Raw genomic sequence first — 23870 nt, forward strand, 5'->3', positions numbered from 1 at the left:
TTGTCAAAAAACGAAAAATTGTATGCATTCTTGAGCGATCCTTGTTTGGAGATCTCCCATCGAACCTATATCTGCCCATCCACCAACATCAGAGAGCTGACAGAAGACAATCCATGCGAAATCCAGCTACTCAATGTCCAGAACACCTCCACTTGTAAGCAGACTGTCATACATTTATCGAGACCAGCCATTAGACAACTAGATAACTCAAACAAATGGGTTGTCCTCCTACCGGCTCAACAAACTACCAAACTCAAGTGCCAGAACCAGAACGAAATCGAGAACCTACTACCTGGAAGTTATCTATTCGACATTCCAATTGGATGCCAGTTATCCTGTGGCAACCAAATCATAACCAACGATCACCAAGTTACCAATAGTGAACCAATCATCTTACCAGACTTGGAAGAAGGGAAGCCAGAGCCACCCAAATCAATAGGGATCCAACTTGATGACCTGAACCTGGACGAACTTCATTCAATAAAAACCGCAATAATGGAAAACGAACCGATTATATCTTTCAAAGACGTAGCACATATCCCAAGTTTTTGGACGATGTTTATCTACTTGGTCCTAGTATCAATCTGTTTGTACCTACTGCACAAGAAGATTGGCTTCAGAGGGTGCAAAACCAATGGACCATCCGAACCAAGTCAAGATATCGAGATGTCTAGGGTTCAACTTCCTCGCTGACCCTCCTACGTTGAATCTTCGGGGGGAGGAATTATATCGCCCATTCCCATGTGAACCGCTGACCATGCTGAAGCAGAATCTCGCGATTCTGGGAAACTGATGTGCAAGCATTCTTATCTTCATGGGAAGAATACTTTTGTAATTCAGTTATAATTTTGCTCTCATACTGTTAACATCAATTTTTGTCAATAAAATTAATTTTTAAAAAAGGACTTTGACATCCGAAAGTTATATTTCATGACTTCAAATTCATCATCTTCAACTGAACATTAATATTTGGCATTTCTGCTATATTATGCAGTACACAAGCTGCCTTTATGAAGTGTGCAATGAACCGTATACTTAATTTGACATGAGACAGTTATCGAAACTTCTGTTTTAAAATACCAAAACAGTGTTCAATAACATATCTGTTTTTTGCTAGTTTGACATTATGATTAATTTGCCTTCGGGTTAAGTTTCCTCTATCTCTGTATGGTGTCAATAGGTTATTTTGCAAGGGATAGCCACTGTCCCCTAATATAAAATACCTGCCACATTTTTCTTCCAAGTTACTACTTAATGGGGAATTCCTGAATACCCGACTATCATGTACAGATCCAGGATATCCAAGAAATATGTCTATTATTTTTCTTTGGTGTTCGCAAACAGCCTGTAACTGAAAAACAACTCATTAAAATTTTTTATTTCTACCTACAGAACAAACAGATAGAGAATAAAACCCCTTTCGGTTTATATATGTGTCTGGATCAGTTGCAGGCCTAACTATTTTAATATGGCATCCATCTATAGCATCTATTACATTGGGAAATCCATTATCTATAAAATGTGCTTCTGCAATACGTTTCTCGTTTTCATTTGGCAATTTTATAATTTGTGGTGATAAATTGCTCAAAAATAAGGTAAGACGTCTTATAACTCTATTGACTGAGCTAATTGTAATATTAAAGCGATCACCTACATCTCGAAAACTTGCGGTTTGATGCCCTATATACCATAAATAAATTAACACCTGAAATTGAACAACGTACAGAACTTCACTTAGGTTACAAAACCAAATTAAATATCTGTATACAGGTATTAATCAACTATATGACGTACAAACCTGATTTAAAGCCGACATATTTCCATACTAACCCGTCTGTCTACCTAATCTGTCACTAATATTTTCAACAGTATTTCTTGATAATCTAAAATGTTCAAAGAACACTTCTTGGGAGTATTGATGTACTTTCTGAAATAAATTTAAATTTTAATTTTAACTCGTGTGGCACAAGGGATGTTAAGAAAATTCAATTTCTTACCTAAATAATTTTCATTTTTATTTCTTTCTTCATTTATCATAATTTCCTGTTGTTCCAAGTCACTACCACTGGTTTCATCAGAATCAACAATTTCCTCCATCTCGTTATCACTCCTTTTTTATAATATGAACAGATAGCACAAATTTAGATAATTTCGCTTTCACAAAATTAAAAACAAATACAGGGTGTTCCTTAAACACATGCTAATATTTAAAGAGGTAATTCTTAGACCCATTTTAAGAAAAAAACTTCCTTTGGACGTATGTCCTAAACGCCTTAACTTTTGAGATACAGGGTGGCAAAGTTTTCAAAAATAATCAGTTTTTTAATAATAACTGAGATAATTTTGTAGACATCTTTGGCATATTTGGTACATATGTTCCATGCCTCAAGGCGCATTTTCTGATGTACACAAATTTGTATTTTTTCAAACAGTGGCATCCCTACGGGTTTCGCATTGAATATTTTTGGGGAAAAAGTACTACGCCAATGCTTTCTTTTCAAAATAAAATCATTTTTAAAATCCTCATTTATTTTTGAGAAAATTTGATCTCTTGGTATTTCTTTGTCCGACGCATGATTTTCACTCAAAAAAATAAAAATCGACAGAAAGCAAATTAAGAAATTAGATCAATTCTAAAATGAATGAGAATCTGAAAATTGCTTCATAACGCATTACCAATTCCCTAATAATATTTGAAAACATAATCTGCAAAAAAATAAATTTTTCACAAAAACGAGTTTTATTTTATTTTGTGACAGTAAGTCTAAACGAATAGCACAAATTTGTTAATTAGTAATAATACCAAAACTGATTATAAAAATTGTTGGAAGTGGCCACCTGCACTTAGTATGCATGCTTCCGCCCTTCTACGCATGGAATTACGCACCAGTTCAAATATTCCCGGCGTATTATAGTTTCACACGAGACAACTGTTCGCTCTCTTAAATCTTCCAAAGTATTAACGGGAGTTTTATACACAAGAGTTTTAAGGTGACTCCATAAAAAAATCTAAACTGTTGAGATCGGGGGATCTTGCTGGCCATTGCTGAGGTCCTCCGCGACCTATCCAACGATTAGGATAAACTGTATTCAAATGGTTTCGGACAATTACACTGAAATGAGCAGATTTTTAAGGAATTTATCCTTAAGAAAAGCGATTTTTAATTTTTTGAGGGAAAACCATGCGTCGGACAAAAAAAACCCAGCAAATCAAATGTGCTCAAAAATGTATGGAGATTTTAAAAATAAATTTTAATTCAAGATAAAGCAGTGGCGTAGTATTTTTTTTCGCCAAAAATATACATTTCAAAACTCGTACGTACGCCACTGGTAGAGAAAATTAAAAAAATTGTACATCAGAAAATGCGCCTTGAGACATGGAACATATGTACCAAATATGCCAAAGATGTCTACAAAATTATCTCAGTTATTATTAAAAAACTGATTATTTTTGAAAACGTTGCCACCCTGTATCTCAAAAGTTAAGGCGTTTAGGACATACGTCCATAGGACGTTTTTTCCTTAAAATGGGTCTAAGAATTACCTCCTTAAATGTTAGCATGTGTTTAAGGAACACCCTGTATATTTATATTCATGAAAATGATACATTTGTTTTGTCCACGAACATTCTCTATTTATGTGTATTTTTTAAGTTGAAATTCAAAAAAAATGTTAGCATAACCTTCTACACTGCTGCATTCCTATTATAATATTAAATCAACTTTCCCTCGATTATGTACATTTCTGAAAATTAAACCTCTCAACAATCATATTCGTGACAACTTTCATTACAATAAACTATCCGAAAGAGAAATCCATTACCCAATCAAGATTATATTCATTAATATCGTCGGTACAATAACACATTTTGTCGGCTTCTACAAAAAACAATTCCGCGAATAGTCAAGGTGGCAGAGAACCGCTCCGATAGCTGGAAATAAACGTGGTGGGTTTTTCGATGAAATGAAGCCTTTCAAGCGCCAAATAATTGCTAGAGAAGACCACCATAAATCTTTTCTGTTAGTAGAATCACTATCATCGACGATCGATTTTCTTAGTATACTGGACCAGAAAACGAGTCCTTACATATATTTAATACAAATAAATTGTGTGGGATGAACGACTGATTAGAAACTAAAATGAATATGTGAGTATGTGAATGAATCAACTCACCTTGTTCGTCTTCATCTATTTCGTCATCAAATTCTTTACATTCCACGTTCAAAGGGCTACTCGATCTCCCAGTTACGCTATGCCGGAGGTGTGCTATGTATTTGGCAAGAATTGTACCTGTAAAAAGAAAAGTAAATAGTTTTTCGAACATTTGTCAAATGACAAGATGATCTACAGGTCGCTATTATGATTAGTATACACCAACAACCACCAACTTAACAATTACCGACTCAACAATCACCTACACCTTCAACAACCAACTTTATACCTCATATACAGGGTATTTCTTTAAGCCATTCCTACCTTTAAATTGAAATATAACGTGTGTGAGATATCACCTTAATTGTTTATTCATTTGAAAGAATATGTGTGATTGATGACTTGTTTACTTTATGGTAATTCACGATCACTTAAATGGAATGAATAAAAAACACTTTTGTCTAAATACCACTGGTAGATTTTATTTATACGGCCGGTTTCGGGTTTGACCCCATTATACTTGATAATGATAGGTGAATTATTAGTCAGCCGGACACAGCGTTTACAAATAATAAAATTTATTAATAACACCAAAAAAACGACAAACAAAAATAACAGTGTAACTTCGTGAAGAGGAGAATCCCGTTCTGAGTCGATGCATGAGCCGATGCATGACATAAAAATCCAAGCAGATAGTTATTTTAAACGCCTGGGCGATAAAAGAATTATGAAAAGTTAATTTCCTAACTAAAAAGTATTTATAAATAGTTAAATAGTTTTGATTTATGACATTAAGAATAAAATAAATACAACAATAAAAAATAATTGGCGCTCCGGGGCGACTTCATTGATTCCAGTGGCGCATTTGCTTTTTCAGCTGCAGGAAAACCCGGAAAAACCTGCAACACCACATCATCTGAAGATCTTGATTGTAAGAAAAACCCTACAACTCTTTTCAACAAATATTTTTTAAATTTGTATTTAATCTATGGGTTATTGTCAACTTTCTGAACTGTTTTTATTATCGACTCCAAACTGTACGAAATATATCAAGCCTACCTGACCTGGAACTACCAGCTTTGACTTCGAAATCTGTTCTGCTCAAATCGCAAATCTCGGATCCCGTTCCGGGAAAATTTTCTGGGTCCGGTTTCGGTTGAAGAGAGAATTTCCTAGTACTCCATTCTAACCAGGATTTGATGTGGGCGCTGGTCCATTCTAAAGGATCTGAAAACAATGATACTTCTACAACTTCTATACTGACATTATAAATGTGAAAGTTTGTGTGTCATTAGTCATTTAGTCGTGGCTCTTCCACGACTAAATGACTGAACGGATTTAGATGAAACTTTACATTAATATAGTTTATATATCAGAATAACATATAGGCTACAATTTACAAAGGTTTCGTGTAATTTTGGTCGGAATATAATGATAAGTATTAAGTAAATCGAAAAAATTCTTGCTCCCTGAGAGCTATCTTGGGGTGGGCTGTCCATACCGTTGGAGTTACATGCAGATATTGTGCCGTAAGATTGTTTATCTTAAATAGTTCCAAATAAAAGATCGAGATAGCACATATCTAGTTCTTATGTGGTAGCCACTTTATGCAAAATACTGAGCCATAAATACAATTAAATTGGGTACTTTTTTTTTAATGCACATTTCTAAATATCTGTCAAATTCTCATAAAAAATTGATACAATTGACGTTTCGAGTATTAATATAAGGTGAAGTGGGGTAAATGTGATAACGGGGTAATTGTGATAACGCGCAATAATTTATATTCAAATTCATAATTGATGCTGCCATCTATCTTACAACTCTTCAAGCTTGTATACGGATAAGTACGACACTAGACCGGGGCTCTGCAAACTTTGAAGCCTTCGGGCCATAATGATTTTTTCAGTTTGTTTCAAGGGCCAATTTCTGCCCTTAACTATATTTCTAGACTAGGATAGTCGCAAAGTGCGTGACCTAAGCAAACTTACGCTTTTTTTGCATTTCAATTATTATTGTGTATTGTGTCACTTAACGACATCTAGTGGCGAGTAGTGGTACTATGTACTATCTTTTTCAGCTACCCGCTAGGTGGCATTAGGCGTAATTAAATATTTGGAATTACCACGTTGGTTCGAGAAAGTTCTGGTTCTAGCTAGTGTATTCCGTTCACCTCGAGATGGCAGTAATAATTGCATATAAAAAGGCTAGCGGCGCAACTGCGAGTTAGTCTGCGTAGGAAAGGCGAAGGAAGCGAAACTGTCTATTGTGAAATAAAGTAACACCCGTCAATAAAAGTATTTTGATTTGACTTATTGTTTTTATGTGTGATTTGTTAGTACGGAAAAGAAGCGAAAAATCGACAGTGAATGCAGAACGTTCCAAGAAAAATGGAACTTTCAGTATTTTGTGATTGAGTCCAGTAAGAAGGCGCTATGTTTGATTTGTAATGAAACCATAGCTGTTCTCAAAGACTATAACATTAAACGATACTATGAATCGAAACATCTTCAAAGTTACTCCAAGTATACAGGAAGTTTGCGGAAGGAAAAATTTGAAGCTTTGAAACGCGGACTCAAATCGCAGCAATCTTTGTTTACCAAAGCGAATACTGAACAAGAGTCTGCAACTCGCGCCAGCTTTCGTGTGGCTCTTGAAATCGGAAAACGTGGCAAACTATTCACCAATGGAGAAATGATAAAAGAACGCTTGATTGCAGTAGCCGAAGAAATATGCCCCGAAAAGGTAAATTTATTTAAAAGTGTCAGTTTGTCAGCAAACACCATGGCTCGGAGGGTGCAAGACATCGCAGAAAATATATCATCTCAACTGTCTGACAAAATGGACATCATGAGTGGTTTTCTCTAGCATTGAATGAGTCAACGGATGTGTCAGATACTGCTCAGGTGTTGATTTTCATTCGCGGAGTAGATAAAAGCTATGAAGTGTATGAAGAACTTCTTGATATTGAAAGTATTCACGGCACGACAACTGGGGCAGATATTTTTAAGGGAGTTGAAAATGCCATTAATAAAAAGAACCTTCGATGGACAAATTTGAAATCTATAACAACTGATGGAGGCAAAAATATGTATGGTAAAAATAAAGGAGTGGTTGCACTTGTGTCAAAAGCTGTAGAAAATGATGGTGGTTCAAAACCATTAGTCTTACATTGTATCATTCATCAACAATCCTTGTGCGGAAAATGTTTGGATATGTCTGAAGTTCTAAAACCAGTCATATCAGTTGTTAACTTCATCAGATCCACTGGGCTGAATCACCGACAATTCCGCGAGTTTAGTCAACATATTGGAGAAAATGATTTACCATATCATACTGCCGTACGCTGGCTTAGTTGCGAAAAAGTCCTTAAGCGCTTTTTTGAACTTCGAGCAGAGATCGAAATTTTTTTAAATGAGAAGCAGCGCCCTTTTGCCGATTTAGAAAATGGTGAATGGATGTGGAAGTTAGCCTTCTATGTCGATTTGACAAATCATATGAACGAACTGAATTTGAGATTGCAAGGAGAAAATCAGCTTCTCCCTGATTTATACACCAATATCAAATCCTTCAGGCAGAAAATAATACTATTTCAATCGCAATTACGTAAAAAATGTTTCACACATTTTGAAACATGTGAAATATTCAGCCACACTACAGAGACTGAATTTCCCGTCAGTTTTGCAATCGAAACTTCAAGTGCTTTAAAGATAAATTTTGATACTCGTTTTTCAGATTTTGATGTCATTGCGAATGAAATTAGGCTTTTTCAAAATCCTTTTGATTCTGACATTGAAACCCTGGCTCCGGAAGTCCAAATGGAAATTATTGATTTACGGTACAGTGATATGCTTAAGAACAAATATTAAAATTCATCTTTGTTGGAATTTTATAAGAGTCTTCCACTGGAATAATTTGATAATTTGCATAAATTTGGTCGTGGGTTGTTTTCTGTTTTTGGTACTACTTACTTGTGTGAGAAAACTTTTTCCAAGATGAAGTACACAAAGAATGTTTTCAGATCTCAATTAACCGATGAGCATCTTACATATCTTTTGATAATTGGTACAAGTAAAATTGATCCACAACTACAAAGTATTGTCGGTGGAAAATCACAATTACATAAATCTCATTAGTGTTTTTGTTTTACTGTGATTCATTTCAATTATTTGTTAGTTATTAATATGCTTAAACTTAGATACTTAAGTCAAGTTTTCTTTGTCATCATTTCTGTCCTTAAGTTTTACCTTGCAAGTGAATAAAACCGATTAATTATCATTCTGTATTTTCTTCTTCAACTTATCACAGCAATAGTAACAACAATTAGGTAATTATTGGCTGTCGCGGGCCAGATTGATGACAGTAAATCATTGGCTGTCGCGGGCCGGATTGATGACACTGGCGATAATCAGAAATTGTAACGCCATTTGCCAGTACACCAGCACGTAATATCGTTTCGTATAATAGTGCAGGGGTCTCCAACTCGGACTTTTGCAAACCACAACTTGGCGAATTTTGTGTCGTGATTTGGGCCTGCACCCGTATAAAATTCAACTGACCCAGGAACTGAAAGTAAACGCCATAGACAACGACGTGTGTTCGCTGAATGGGCTGTGGGCAGTTGGCGACTGATGACCCCAATTTTCATCGAAAAATCTTCTGGAGCGATGAGGCCCATTTCTGGATGAATGAGTATGTGAACGAGCGAATTTGGGACGATACCAATTCACATGAGATCCAAAAACATTCGAAGCATCCAAAAAAAGTCACTGTTAGGTGTGGATTTTGGGCTGGCAGCGTTATCGGTCCATGCTTCTTTGATAATGACGTTGGCCAGGTCATCACTGTCAACGGCGAGCATTATAGTTCGATGATTACCAACTTCTTTTGGCCTGAATTGGATAATCTGATCTGATCCTTTCGTGTCACATTAGCTTGTGCGAAGGGCGATTTTTTGATGGTATGTGTGCTGGAACTTTGGACATCTAGAAGGTTCTAGAATAGTACAGAACATTCGAGAGTGTTGGAGAGCATTATACAACATTCCAAAACTCCAGGAAATTCCGGAATGTTGTGAAATGTTCGAGAATAGTTTGAAAGGTTCGGGAAAATCTTAGAACATCATTGCGGAACGATGAAGGAAGTTATATGTATGGTAGAAAAGCTTTTCTCAAAAACTAATCTCTCCTGTAAAACATACCCCTTTCAATTCAAACAAAATTGTGGTTGAATCAAATAAGCGTACTGTCATCGCGACACGAGTAGATCTGTCTTATGCGGTGACAAAAAGTCGCAATGTTATGGAATAAATGAGTGTGTCGTCTTGTAATGTTATGAAAAAGGTGCTGATGAGGTGTCTCATTCCGAAAGTTCCAAGTACGCTATTGGAGATGATAGTGTGTATAATATATCAATGGACCAGAACCAGGTTTATCCAAGTTCAATAAACGATAGCGTCCGCTATCGGACATTGTCATATCTTGGTGAACCCACTAATATTATCACTCGTTTTTTAAATGAGGAATTCTTGGGGGACGTGGCTCACAGAACAAATAATAATTCAAGCAACGATAACTGTGATATACTGTTATTGAAAATCTTCAGTGTAGGATAGATCAGGAGTAAATAAGTTGACAAAACTTTATGTTGGTCAAACGGGGAGAACTTTTTCCTAAAGAATCGAAGAGTTCAGAAGTACAGGAAGTTTGAAATGCAATCTTTTAGAATGTTTAGAAATTATTAGATTTGAGAATTCAGGTCATTTACTGAATGAACAAATAGAATTGAAAACTGGTATTTAACCGATATACAGTGTGGTCCACTAAGTCTGCAACAAATGGGAAATTTTTTTATTATCGATTTCTCAGAAAAGAAAATTTCATCCCTGACAAAAGTTGGTGCATGTTCCAAGTGCACCTGAAATGGCTTTATGACAAACACCATACAGGATAGGACAGAAAATATAAAGTTCGTTCAAGAGTAAAGTACCCTTATTTCAAAAAATATAGAAATATGTTGAAGAGAAAAGTTGCTTAGAATCAAAAGTTATGTTCATATACATATTTATGATACATATTTTTACTATTTTGATTTAATATGTATTTGAAGTAGCCACAATCAAATCAGTTTGGAGTATTTTTCATCGAATTGAAGTGTATTTGTAAAATTTACTTGGATTTGTATTTTTTATTAGGTGACCGTCAACTTCATGTTTGTTGCAACGATATTTAACAGAACTCTAGAATAAAACAACGAGGCAAATACTTTACTAAGTATAATGTTCATATGAATAAACTGTCAATAAAAGTATAAAATTTCTTTTATTCTGACAACAATGCTACAACTAGAACAGATATTAAAAAACAATCCAAAATCTATCGCGGATAGCCATGAACAAAAAACACATACGCCCTAAAACAATACTGCAGTTTGATAGTGTGGCTTCTTAAAACTTGCATGTAAAACGTTTTCATATTTGTCCTTAAGGAAAAACTAAAAAGACAGAATTAGTTTCAATCTGTGATGATGGTTATAAAACAATGCGCGAAGCTGCAAATATTTTCAATGAGCGGCATCCAGACAAACAAATTTGCTATTCAAAAGTAAGTAGAACTTTTAAGAATTTCAAACAGACCGGCTCACTAGAATATAAACATAATACGGAGCGTACGAAACCTGTATCCACAGAAGAAAACCAGCTTGACGTACTTCAAGTAGTAGTGGAAAATCCTAGAAGGTCCACCCAAAAAATTAGTGATTATACCGGCATAAAAAAACCTCTGTGAAGCGTATTCTCAAGAAACATAAGTACCATGCTTACAAACCAACATTCATTTGTACATTTCAAGAAAGAGACTATGATTTTTCCATGTGGATTCAGAGTGAAATAGAAGAACAACGAGATTTTCATCGATGTATTCTGTTTGGAGATGAATCTACTTTTACAACAAATGGGGTTCTATCATCACAAAATTGCAGATGGTGGTCAGATGTCAACCCAAATTTTATTATTGACAACAAAAATCAATACTATCAGAAAACAAACGTTTGGTGTGGTATATTAAATGATAAATTACTAGGTCCGGTTTTTTTTCGCAAGAATTTGAATGGTGACAGGTACTTGAACTTTTTGGAAACTGAAATAGGAGAGTTTTTGAATGATATGGTATCAGAAGAACGGCAAAAGTTATGGTTCCAACATGACGGATGTCCAGCCCATTCTACTAGGACATGAATAGGACATTTCATAATAAATGGTTAGGACGAAATACCAATCCTCGATGGCCTCCTCGTTCTCCAGACCTTGCACCTCTAGATTATTTCCTATGGGGATACTTAAAACAAACAGTCTACAGAGATCGCCCCTTTAATAATGTTGATGAGCTTGAAACTTCAATACGAGTTCATTACAGAAATATTCTCGCTAATGTGTTGCGATCTATATTAAACGAATTTATGAGCGAACAATTAGATGCATCGAAAGAGAAGGTGGACATACAGAGACGCTTCGATAACTTTTATTGCTAGCACCTATTAAGTTGTTAAGTTACCTACTGTATTTTTCTGTACTATCGCTTATTGTTTTTTTTTGTTCATGGCTATCCACAATAGATTTTGACAGTTTATTCATATGAACATTATACTTAGTAAACTATTTGCCTCGTTAAAAAGAGTATTTGTTTTATTCTAGAGTTCTGTTAAATATCGTTGCAACAAACATGAAGTTGACGGTCACCTAAAAAAAATACAAATCCAAGTAAATTTTACAAATACACTTTAATTTGATAAAAAATACTCCAAACTTATTTCATTGTGACTACTTCAAATACATATTAAATCAAAATAGTAAAAATATGTATCATACGGAGGTAATTCAAAATTTTCCAAAAGAAAAAACAATTCGAATAGTAGGCCATGACTTCGTATCTGAACATAACTTTTAATTCTGAGCAACTTTTCTCTTCAACATATTTCTACATTTTTTGGAATAAGTGTACTTTACTCTTGAACGAACTTTTTATTTTTTGGCCTATTCTGTATGGTGTTTGTCATGTAGCCATTTCAGGTACACTTGGTATAGTTTTGGAACATGCACCAACTTTTGTCAAGAATAAAATTTTCTGAGAAATCGATAATATAAAAGTTTCCCATTTGTTGCACACTTAGTGGACCACACTGTATAAGCACAGGTAATTTCATTCATTGCATGTTTATTCAGAAGAGTTTTTACACATTATCTTTTTCAACACGTTTTTATTAGCTTCACTTTTATGTTTGTTTGTAACCGACTCTTTCGGACTCGATTTTGACTAACTTTCAACGGACAGATTTATTTTAAACCGACTCTTTTGGACTCGATTTTGACTAACTTTCAACAGACAGATTTATTTTAAACTTTGTACACTTATCAAGAATCGGTGGGAATACAATAGCTTGAAATAGCAAGGCAAACTGAAAAGTGAAAATAAATAATAGTTTAAAAAAACTGAAAAAACACGCTTTGATAGCAACACAAACTGAAGAATAAAAAATAGTTCGAAACTGATTTAAGATTGTGTTCAACATCGCTAAGTCCTATGGCTTGATATTACTAATAAATTTTGATAAGTCTGAAATCAGAATAAATCTATTTACAAAAAATTTTATTTTGATGTGAAAAAGTGTGGGGTGTTAAATAATAATTGTTATAAACACTTGTTTAGGAGCTGTTTGCCACTTTGAAGCCATAATAAAAATATAATTCAAAGCCTTCCACGCTTTTTTTTAACGAAATAATTTTTTTAAATACATTGATTCTAATTTCAGACTTACTGAAAGTCATTAAAACTAATTGATACAGTTTATTGTATGATTTTCACTATAAAAGGGTTTTACAAAACCGCGACACGTGTTTCGCTCTACAATAGATTTCTCAAGCGTAAACTATTGTAAGCTATTCTATAGCGAAACACGTATCGCGGTTTTCGTAAAACCCATTTATAGTGAAAATCATACAATGAACTGTATTAATTAGTTTTAATATGGATTTTCATCAAATATCGGCTAGTTCTATTCAATTATAAAAGTCATTAATTACATCAAGCTTTACAAAACATGTTTTTTTAGGTTTTTAAACTATTATTTTTTATGTTATTGTTAATCTATGTGTTCTCAAACTCAGGTACACATTGTTAACAGAAGCAGAAAAGTTTTTCTCTAAATAATATTTAGCAATGTCGATATTCAGGCAGTCCCGTAATATAATTTAGAGATGCAATACAGAAGGTAACCTAATACGAATAAACTTAAAATATTGATTTCGTCAGCAACAATAAGGATCTTCCACCTTTACTATGAAATGAAAAACGATTAAATGACTCCAGTAATTAATATCGTTACACAGTAAGTGAAGGGTTTATATTCCAATCTATTTCGAATTGTGACTAACATCGTCTCCTGTATTATTAATAACTAATTTTTCTCAGAAATATTTACAGTAGTGAAATGAATCACTTCCGCAATCATGTTTTAATATTGGTGACTAACCAATTGAATTTATACCGGATAATTCTTGGTGAGGGCTACTAATTAAAACGAAAAATGCAGCGATTTGGAATCTGTAAATTTGCATTCAAAAGGTAATTGATGATGGTCTGAATATGAAATATTTTCAACACACATTCACTTACAGTTATATCGGAAATTGGCAACAACTTTCTTATTTCGAATGAAACACCCTGTATATTTTGTGATGGGTTTATCCAAAACGTTCTTCGTCTTTTCTGAGATATTCATTCATTTTTTTGACAATCGGGTAAAGAGATGAATTTTTTAAAGCAGAAATCTCAGTGGTTATGCGACGTGGTTTCAATGAAAGATATCATTATTCAATATTTTGTAATTTCAATTTTCATATAAAGTGCTCACTAATAATAATAATCGTCGACTAAGACAGAAATCTTAGCCGCACAAATGCAGAAGGCTGTAATTCTTGGCTCACTGCGCTTGCTCAGGGCACATGATTCTCGGACCCAATGATCACTTACCCCACGGTGTGGGGAGTGGTCATTGGTTGATTATTCAGGCGCGCCCTCCCGAATGTTTCGGGGTTTCGGGGGATAGGGCCTGACCAGCGCACACTACGGTGGAAAAAAAATAATAATCGTCTTTATTATTTCCACATTCAAAAGAATACAATAAATATTAGAAATCAAGGTTCATATATGGAAATGAAGGGCGAAGTTTATTTTCTGTTGTGTAAACACGACAGAAAATATTCTTCCACTTAACCTCAACAAACGTGTGTAATGATACAAAAAACATATTTCGCTAAAAACTAAAAAAAGAAAAAAAATCATTCTTATAAAATTTGAGATTCAAGAAGATGTTCTTTGTAAAATTGTCTAAATTTGTGAGCATTTTGTGATCCTATAATATTCAGAACCGGATTGCACAGAGCATAGATTTGGTAGCCAAATGACCGTCTAAAATATTCCGTTCTAAAGGAAGGTACAGTCAGTAGGCCTTCATTTCAAATATTCAGATCATGTACATATGTATGGTAAGTTATTTTCTTATGTAAGAGAGAACTTTTTTTCTAATTATTAGTAGAGAACAACAGCATGATGTTTTCTTCTATTATTCATATCAACCACCCGATTTCTTTCAATTTATTAGAAACCCTTTGTCGTCTTCTAGTACTGTAGATTAATCTCAGACATGAGTTTTGCAGTTTCTGCATCTTTTTCTTATAGAGTGTTGTTAAATTAGGGCCGTAGAAAGAGTCATCATAATTTAAGGCTGATAAAACTAGCGTTTCACATAATGATTTTTTAACTTTAATGGGTAACAAATGTCTATTATTATATATCATTTTCAGATTACAGATCTATTCGTTATAGTAATTCCTCTAGCAACTCAATTATTTTCAATGGAAACCTCAATTTTTATACAGAATCTATTTAAAAAAACTAATTAATACAGTTTATTTCATGATTGTCACTATAAAAGGTTTTATAAAAACCGTGTTACAATTCTCTCCACTCTTCTTTACATTTACCATGAAGATGGAAAAGGACGACTCTATAATGTTTTGGAGTTGACAATAACGAAAGTTAACAACAAAAATGATTTTTCAATTTATCTTAAACCAGCACATACGGATATTATCAGCTATAATATCCCAAGGACATTGATAACTAACGAAATAATTTTATCACAGTTTTCGAAAGCACGTTATTTGGTAACATCCCGACGCCGAAAGCGGAGGGATGTTACCTTAAATAACGTGCTTGAGGAAAGTTGTGATAAAATTATGAGTTATTTATCAATGTTCGAGGGATATTCGGTGAGAAAATTTTTTGCAATTCGAACAAAATTATTTATTGAACACACAGTTATTAAAAGAACAATTCGTATAATGATATTCCGTTGATCTTGCTGTATTTGCCTCGGTTACTGCATAGGTGTTTCCACGCATACTATTGATTATTTGGTTATGATGTTCCTGAGCTTGTTTTGCGTTTAGTGGGATCTGTTTGTAAATTTCTTCGTGCTGCGTCGCGTGCATTCCGCGCTTGTTTGAATGCAACACTTTTAAAGGGGTCTAGCATGATATTATACTCCTTGTAATACTTTTCTTGTAATAATTTGCTTGTTATATTCCATACGGTTTTAACAGTAGCCTCCTTAAACTCTGTGCTATCCTTTTTTCTCATATTAATCGCCCAATCCTTGAGTATTAATGCAAGCTCTTCGAGAGTACGATTTCCATCCAATTCATATTTTCTGGCGTCACAAAACTCCATAAATATTTTCCAAGTGTATTTTTTACTATTGACAGTATTTTTTGGTGTATTTTCTTCAATGATTTTGTCAATTGCCGCATCATTTTGAACACCAAAGCGAGGAAGTGACATTTTCGAAATAAATTGAATTACTGAAATGTCAAACAACTTTATTGTGTTGGTTGCTTAGCAATGTCATGACATAAGTGATAACTACCCGTGAAAACTATCCATGGGTAGTTATCAGTGTAATGATGGTTTCATTGGTTATTTCGACACACATGACTAGAAATAGACAAATTTGATAGGATAATTTTTTTTGGCAAAAAATTTTCATTCATAATTCGTCACCCACCCGTATCAGCAAAAAGTAGCAGCATTCAACAATATGATCCGGAGTTTCGTTCCTGATGTGGTGGTGGACGGATATGTTGACAGCGACCGTCCACAAAGAAGGCACGCGGACGCCATTGTTGGGGACGAAGCTCAGTTTGTGTTGTATATGTCTGCCGTCATAGAACGTGCTAGCATTAATTTAAAAGTTATTTGTGAACGTTTATAAGTATTGTAAAGAAACAGCACTCCCATTCACGCCGGTTGGAGGCCGGGGTGGACCGGATGTCCACGTGGGAGTGTTATAGTGGATTATATAACTCCTGTCCCCATTCACGCCGGTTGGAGGCCGGGGTGGACCGGATGTCCACGTGGAGACAGGATTTTAACAATTTAATGTGTTGAATCTGAAAAAAATTTGGAAGTCTCTAAAATCTTTTTGAGTGTTTTTATACAATAATAGAAAAAAAAGTTAGAAAAAAAAGGGGTGACAGCATTGCTGCGTGCAAGACAGCTGCGCCCCCTCGAATCGAGCTGGCTAAATGCGCCTATTGGAAGCAAAGGCCAAGAACTTTAAGTGAAGTGAAGTGAACAATATGATCCACAGACTGATAAATATCCCCTTGTCAGAGAGGCGAATTTCAATAAAGAACTGAACATAATAAAACAAATAGCCGTCAACAATGGTTACAATAGCAGTCCAATACATTCTCTATTATCAAAAAAGTTATACAGCCAAGCTTTGAAAGAAGTTTACCCAATTCGAAGAGATGGGAATGAAAGTTGTAGAACCTTAACCTACTTAGGCCAACCCACTACAAATATTTAAGATTTTCTGCACAACAAAAATGTAAATATTGCTTTCAAAACCAACAACAACTCAGGCATGCACATCAAGAATAGCAAAGATGAAAGTTCAGTTTCAGAAAATTCGGGAGTATATAAATTACCATGTGGGTCATGTCCGATATTTTATATAGGTCAAACTGGAAGAACGTTCAAAGCCCGCATAAAGGAACACAGAAATAGTTTCCAGAATGGAAAAATGAATTGCTCATATGCCACTCATATAATCACAGAGGGACATGAGTTCAACCATGAATTCAAGCCCCTCCATTTCCAGAAGAAAGGTTGGAAACTTGACCTGTTGGAGAGTATGGAAATAAAAAAATTCAAAAACTCCCAATATCTTATGAACGATCAAGCTGAACTGAATAATTGGCCATTATTGAATCTGTTTATTTCTAGATACGTGTCGCGGTTTTTGTGAAACCTTTTATAGTGGAAATCATACAATAAACTCTCGAAACAGCTATTCTAATATAAACATTGAATTACATTAAAGAAAATAACTTTCCAAACAAATACTTCTATACAGACATTGAGTAATGCAAAAAACACTTTTCCTATCCATTTTGTACTTCAAACATTCGTTATGGAATTGAAGCAGATATCGTTCACACGATATGCAGTCTCAACATTTTTCGCATCTATCCTGTTCTCTTTCATCACCCCACTTACCTTTTACGGATGTATTTCAAAGTTGATGACCGTCCAGACCACCAATAATTTCATTCAAGAATCGGCCACATTCTTCGTCTTCGCGCATACCTTTTGGATTAGTCATCAAGGTAATTATTATGTTCTACACTGTCTCAAAGACCGAGATTTCTTTCGATATCCGTTCGATATTGGTCCAATTTCAAAGAAAGGTTTCTAGGAATCGTGAAATGAATAAAAATATGAATTGGCGGACTTGACGAATTCATTGCAAATTGGTCAGAGTATCTCATTCAAAATTTTCATATTTTCATGCAGAATTTTTTGTTATCAACTTTATAAGCCTTCTTTTCTATCTATCTAACCTTCTATCCCAAACTCTTGGATTGGTTAGAAAAGATCCCAGTCATAATTAGTAATAATAATAAAAATAATAATAATAAGCGGAGATTTGTCGATTCTAAGAATTACTGACCGATAACATGCTTGAATTCGTGTTATAAGTTGTTTACAAGCATCTTATACACACGAATACTCACCGCAGTTGACCGAGTGTTCGAACGAATATATGAGCAGAGAGGGTCGAAGAGAGGAGTCGCTGGATGTAAAGAGAACCTGCTCATCGATAGATGTGTAACGCAGGACTCAATACAATATAAGCGTAACCTCTCTATGGACTGGATCGATTACCGAAAGGCATTTGATACAATTTCGCATGAGCTCATCTTGCATTTGCTCAGATGCCTTGCGGTACCCGATAACATAGTGAGATGCATTGAACAACTGATACCACTTTGGCGAACTCGCTTCACCATAACATCTGGTCAAGCAAGAGTCCAAACAGGGTGGGTCACTTTCAGAAGGGGTGTATTTCAGGGTGATTCCCTCAGTCCCCTTCTATTCTGCATCTCACTATTGCCATTATCCGTTGCGCTCAGAAATACTCGAGAGTGTAACTGTGACACCCCCGGAAACCGGAGGCACAAGGTCACCCATCTGTTTTATATGGATGATCTTAATCTTTATGCCTCTCGAGAGAAGGATCTCCATCAGTCCTTGAGGGTGGTGGAAGAGTACATGCATGCTATCGGTATGAAATTCAGGATAGACAAATGTGCAATGGTCCATCTCAAAAGAGGACGATGCGGGACTACGGAGAGGATGTGCAGCTCGTAGATGGAAGCATCCTACACCATCTGGATGCCGGAGAGACGTATACTTACCTCGGGGTGGAACAACGCTACTCACAAGAGGTAACTGCAGTGAAAAACTCTCTCCGCGGCAAGTATCAGCACAAACTTCGACAGATCTGGTCATCGGAACTGTCCGTGGAACGGACGATTTGGGATGCAAACTCCTATAGAGATGGATCATTTTTCGGGTCCTTACGTCGAGTTGATACAGCTCCTCCCGAGTCCACTTCACTGTTCCAAACGAGTAGAGTAAGATTGGAACGGCAAGCATATTTGTTGCAGCTACTCTGTTCTTCTCCGACAGTTCCGTGACCATGAGAGAGCAGGAATTGGAACATTTCTCCTTAGGGCAGCTGCTCGAGCAGCTGATGAACTCGGTATAGTTTTCGACTCTGAACGAGGTGACAACTCTGTCACCGAGTTGGAACCTGTTCAGCAAAAAGCTCAGATGAAATCCGCAGAGATCACCTTACTTCTGCGGAGACACAGAGATAAGCCAATGCATGGGGTCTTCTTCAATAACATTGAAGACCTTGGCTTATCAAAGCGCCTGACGTTCGCTTTTCTCAGGTCGAGTGGGCTGAAGTCGGTAACTGAGGGGTTCATCATGGCTTGCCAGGATGGTGTCTTCAACACCTTAGTCTACCGCAGTCGCGTGATGGGTATAGAGGTTCCTGACACAAGGTGCAGGGCCTGCCGCGAGGCGCCCGAGACCCTAATGCACTTGCTATCAGCATGTCCAGCATATGCGGTCTCGGCCTATATCCATCGACATAACGCGGCCCTAAGAGTGCTATATTGCCATCTACGGCACTCTTACGGTATTGACGAGACACCGGTGTTGCCCTACGCTCCGGGGGATATTGAATCCGTTGTGGGGAACGAGAAGTGCCGAATTTATTGGAACTATTCGTTCTCCACCCTCAGGCTCATGCAAGCTAATAAGCCTGATGTAGTCTTTCTCGACCACCAGACCAAAACGATATTTGTCGTGGAGTTTTCAGCTCCTGGCGAGACGAATATCGTCAGAAAAGAGGAGGAAAAACGGATAAAATATCGAGATTTTCTCTTCGAACTCCGCACACTCTATCCAGATCACTCTGTCAAAATGGTCGTTCTGATTATTGGAGTCTTCTCTACTCTCGAATCTCAAAATCATACCGGCTTGCCGCACTAAGGCAGAAATCTTACTGCGTTTGCTCAGGGCACATGATTCTCGGACCCAATGATCACTTACCCCACCGTGTGGGGAGTGGTCATTGGTTGATTATGCTGGCGCGCCCTCCCGAATGTATCGGAGCTTCGTGGGATAGGGCCTGACCAGCGCACACTGCGGTGAAAAAATAATAATAATAATATGTATTTATTCATCACAATAAGAAGTAAAAATTAAATAAAATTCAAAGTCATGATGAATAGGCGGAGTTCAGCTATGAGAGCTGCTTTTAAACCCAACCTCGACTGGTATGTATCTTTATTATTTTGTATTATATTCGGATATGTGAGAAATTGCCAAAATCTTTTGCATATGTCGTGCCCTATCACTGTCGTGTAAGAAACATGTCTTTCAACCTTTTCTTAAAGTTTCTCATTGAACTTTCTTTAAAGTCTGTAGAGATGGTGTTATACAACTTTGCCGCATTGTAGGAGAAACTTCGAGTAAATATTGCTTCGGAATGCCTGGGAATGAGCAAAGTGCCACTGTGTGATAGTGCACCAGTCTTTCACGTAAGTAAGGCGGATATCCCGAAACAAAAATTCTATCCGTGAAACTAAGCAAATGGATTGCTCTTAGATATTTGAGTGTATCTGAATTTATACGTACGAAAACTTTTGGCAAATTATTCCCCAACTTTTGGTTATTGTTTTTTATTAATGTTTGAGAGGTATCAGATGATCCTTCAAAAATATACTTTGGGCTTGCAGTTTATGAGATCGAATATGCTTTTCAGACTCATAGTAATGTCTACAAGGATTTGGCACACAAATTCTGGTGTAAATCGTGCGATTATATAACCGGCGACGCCACCAAAATATTTACTGTCTGAACTTCATAAACTACTCAAAATGAATATAGAGACACGTCCTTGAAATTAAATAAGTAAGAAAATATGTATTATTTCATTAAAAAAACTTCTAGTATGTACTCCATACTAATTCTTTTCATGTTCCATTCGGTTGTTGTTTACCTTTTTTACTTTTTTTACTTCTTTTTGTACTTTTAGCTACAAAATCATTAATATGAAAAATTCTGTATTTAGTTTCGCTTTACTTTAGTTCGTGATAGGTATTGAATTTTAAAATTTAAACAATGAATGTTGATGTATTGGGTAGAAGGAGGATAGGGTGTACCTCAACGAATTTCAAGTTGCTAGAGCAGTGGCATTGATCGAAGTAGGGTATTCAAGGCGTCGTGTAGCCCAAATGCTTAATGTGAGTAATTCTGCGGTTTCCAGAGCTTGGGATCGCTACCAAATTTACGGCATAGTGAAAAGAGCCCCTTATCCCAATTGACAAAGGGCAACAACCCGCAGAGAAAATCGTTTGTTACGACTTTGGGCAATTAGGGGTCGCACCGATTTTGCTAGAACACTGCAAAATCGCCTTATAGAAGCTACGGGAACGCGAATTTCGAACCAAACGATACGAAACCGACTTCACGAAGTACAACTCCACGCAAGACGACCTGCTAGAGCATCGTAATTGGAATTTAGAGCAGTAATGTTTACAAATGAAAAAAAATCATGTTATTCAACAATGACGGACGTGCTCGGGTATGGAGACGTCCCGATGAACGCTATTTGGTTGACTGTGTGCAAGAAATTGTTCCATTTGGAGGTGGATCGATAATGGTATGGGCTGGTATAACTTTAACAGGACACACGGACCTTGTGGTATTTCGGGAAGGGACTTTTACGGCTGTCCGTTACATAGAGGAGATATTGGAACCTCATGTCGTCCCATTTGCCCAAAATATGGGCGCTGGGTTATTTTACAGCAAGATAATACCAAGCCACACGTAGCCAGGGTCGTTTGAAATTTCCTAGAGGAGCACAATATTAATTTATGAGATGGCCAGCTAATAGTCCGGATTTAAATCCTATTGAGCCTGGGATGAACTGAAAAGACGTTTGAAGGATCATCAACTCTTTCAAAATCTGAACCAAGTTGCAGATGCTCTTTTGACGATTTACGAGCAGTTACCACAACAAATAATTAGAAATTTGGTGGAAAGCATGCCTCGTTGTTGTGCCGAACTTCTTAGAGCCAGGGGTGAACGTACTCACTATTAATGTACATTTTTCTTAATTTTTTTCTGAAATAAATTTTATTTGTTTTTGACACTCATTTGTATTTCTTTTAAATCGTATTACCAAACAGCATTTTGAAAACAATGTAAGTTAAATTTAATAAAGGCACCTACAAACTATTTTATAAATGTTTAACAAAATAATACATACTTTTTTACTTGTTGCATTTTAAGGACAAGTCTCTATATTAATTTTGAGTAGTTTATTTTCATACACTCTGGAGAGTTAAAACAAACTCAGACTTATAATATGTGTAACCAATTTATTGAAAACAATAATTTCCCTTGTTTTTCCATGAAACATTGAACAATCACTTGTATACAGTATTAAAATTTGTGATTGAAGAAAATTTCCATACCTAATAGAAATATACAAAACGGACGTAAAAAGTCTTCCTCCCTTAACATTTTATCGCGAGATGTTATCAAGGTTGAAAAATATTTACCTAAAAAGGCATAATTTTTAGTACTTTTTGATACAATAGTGTTGCATCAGTCTTAGCTGAAAGGCAGGAGCGGATCTAGGAATTTATTGAGGGGGGCGCACTTGCGATAAATTTGTTGCTATAAATGAATACAAATTAAGATGTTCATTTTGTGAATCGGCAAGAGCGAAGGACTGGCTGAGGCCCCATAATCAAACATTTTCTGCGTCCAAGGGGGGCGCCCCTGGCTAGATACGCCACTGGTGAGAGACTGCCACCAACTTTTTTTTTTCAAACGAGAATGGAGTCTTGTGATATCTCGTTTGATAGGTGATTCAACTCTGTATCTAATACTGGTTGATTTTGGAAATCGGATCAACCGTTTCTGAGTAACTAGAAGTTTTTTTTAAGGACAAAACACAAGCACTACAGAAAAATCCTTAAGGCGCTCTCAGAGCGGTTCACATTGGATTCGAATCGCTGAAGATTAAATGCATTTGGAAAAACGTTCTCAGGAAGTTTATTCCACATAAACGCAGTTCTCCAGATGTTCTTAAACAGTTCTTAAACAGTGACGTTTGAGGTGTACTGAGTTAAACCTCAAAACGATGAGCAGCCACAGTCCGTCGTGTATTTCTGATATGTACTGCTCTGGGTGGAATCAAATGTACCAAGTCACTCGAACACCTTCCGTGAAAGTATCTATAGAAGAGATACAAATCTCCAACCTTTCTTCGATGTTCCAGGCTATCAAGGTTGCACGTGATGTTCGCGTCTCCAATCAGGCGGATGGCTTTTTCCGGAAGGAATCCAGCAACTTCAGGGCATGTTTTGCAGCAGAGCTCCATACATGAGAACAATACTCCAAAGAAGGTTTGATCAGAGCTTTATAAAGCATCAAAATTTGCTGAGGTGTGTATAGTTTTCTGGTTCGGAACAGTGTTCCAAGCTTTTGAGAAGCAGCCTTTGCAATTCCAGCGACATGATTGTGCCAAGACATATTGGTGTCCATTTTAACCCTCAACAAACTTATCGAAGCAGAAAGCGGAATTGTCTGACCTGACATATCCTGTTTGGAGACATTTATCTTCTTGGAGAAAACCGGTGCCTGGGTTTTTATTGCATTGAATTGAACCTGGTTACTTTCACTCCAATTCGAAATCACTTCTAGATCCTCATTAAGATATGCAAC

The 23870-nt window shown here is 36.1% G+C and overlaps 1 protein-coding gene across 1 annotated transcript in view; it reads right to left on the reverse strand.

Annotated features, from left to right (window-relative positions):
- LOC111511075 (Friend leukemia integration 1 transcription factor) overlaps nt 1–23870 on the reverse strand; it is an 85872-nt gene that overhangs the window by 57174 nt on the left and 4828 nt on the right. Inside the window, exons 2-3 of the mRNA XM_074174408.1 lie at nt 5212–5379; nt 4174–4290 (exon numbers count right to left, since the gene is read on the reverse strand). Coding sequence (XP_074030509.1) covers nt 4174–4290; nt 5212–5379 — 285 coding nt within the window. The remainder of the gene's footprint in view (nt 1–4173; nt 4291–5211; nt 5380–23870) is intronic.

This window comes from Leptinotarsa decemlineata, unplaced genomic scaffold (assembly GCF_025532065.1).
Source record: "Leptinotarsa decemlineata unplaced genomic scaffold, Ldec_3_MD MMD2_tig00000576_RagTag_RagTag, whole genome shotgun sequence".
NCBI lineage: Eukaryota > Metazoa > Arthropoda > Insecta > Coleoptera > Chrysomelidae > Leptinotarsa > Leptinotarsa decemlineata.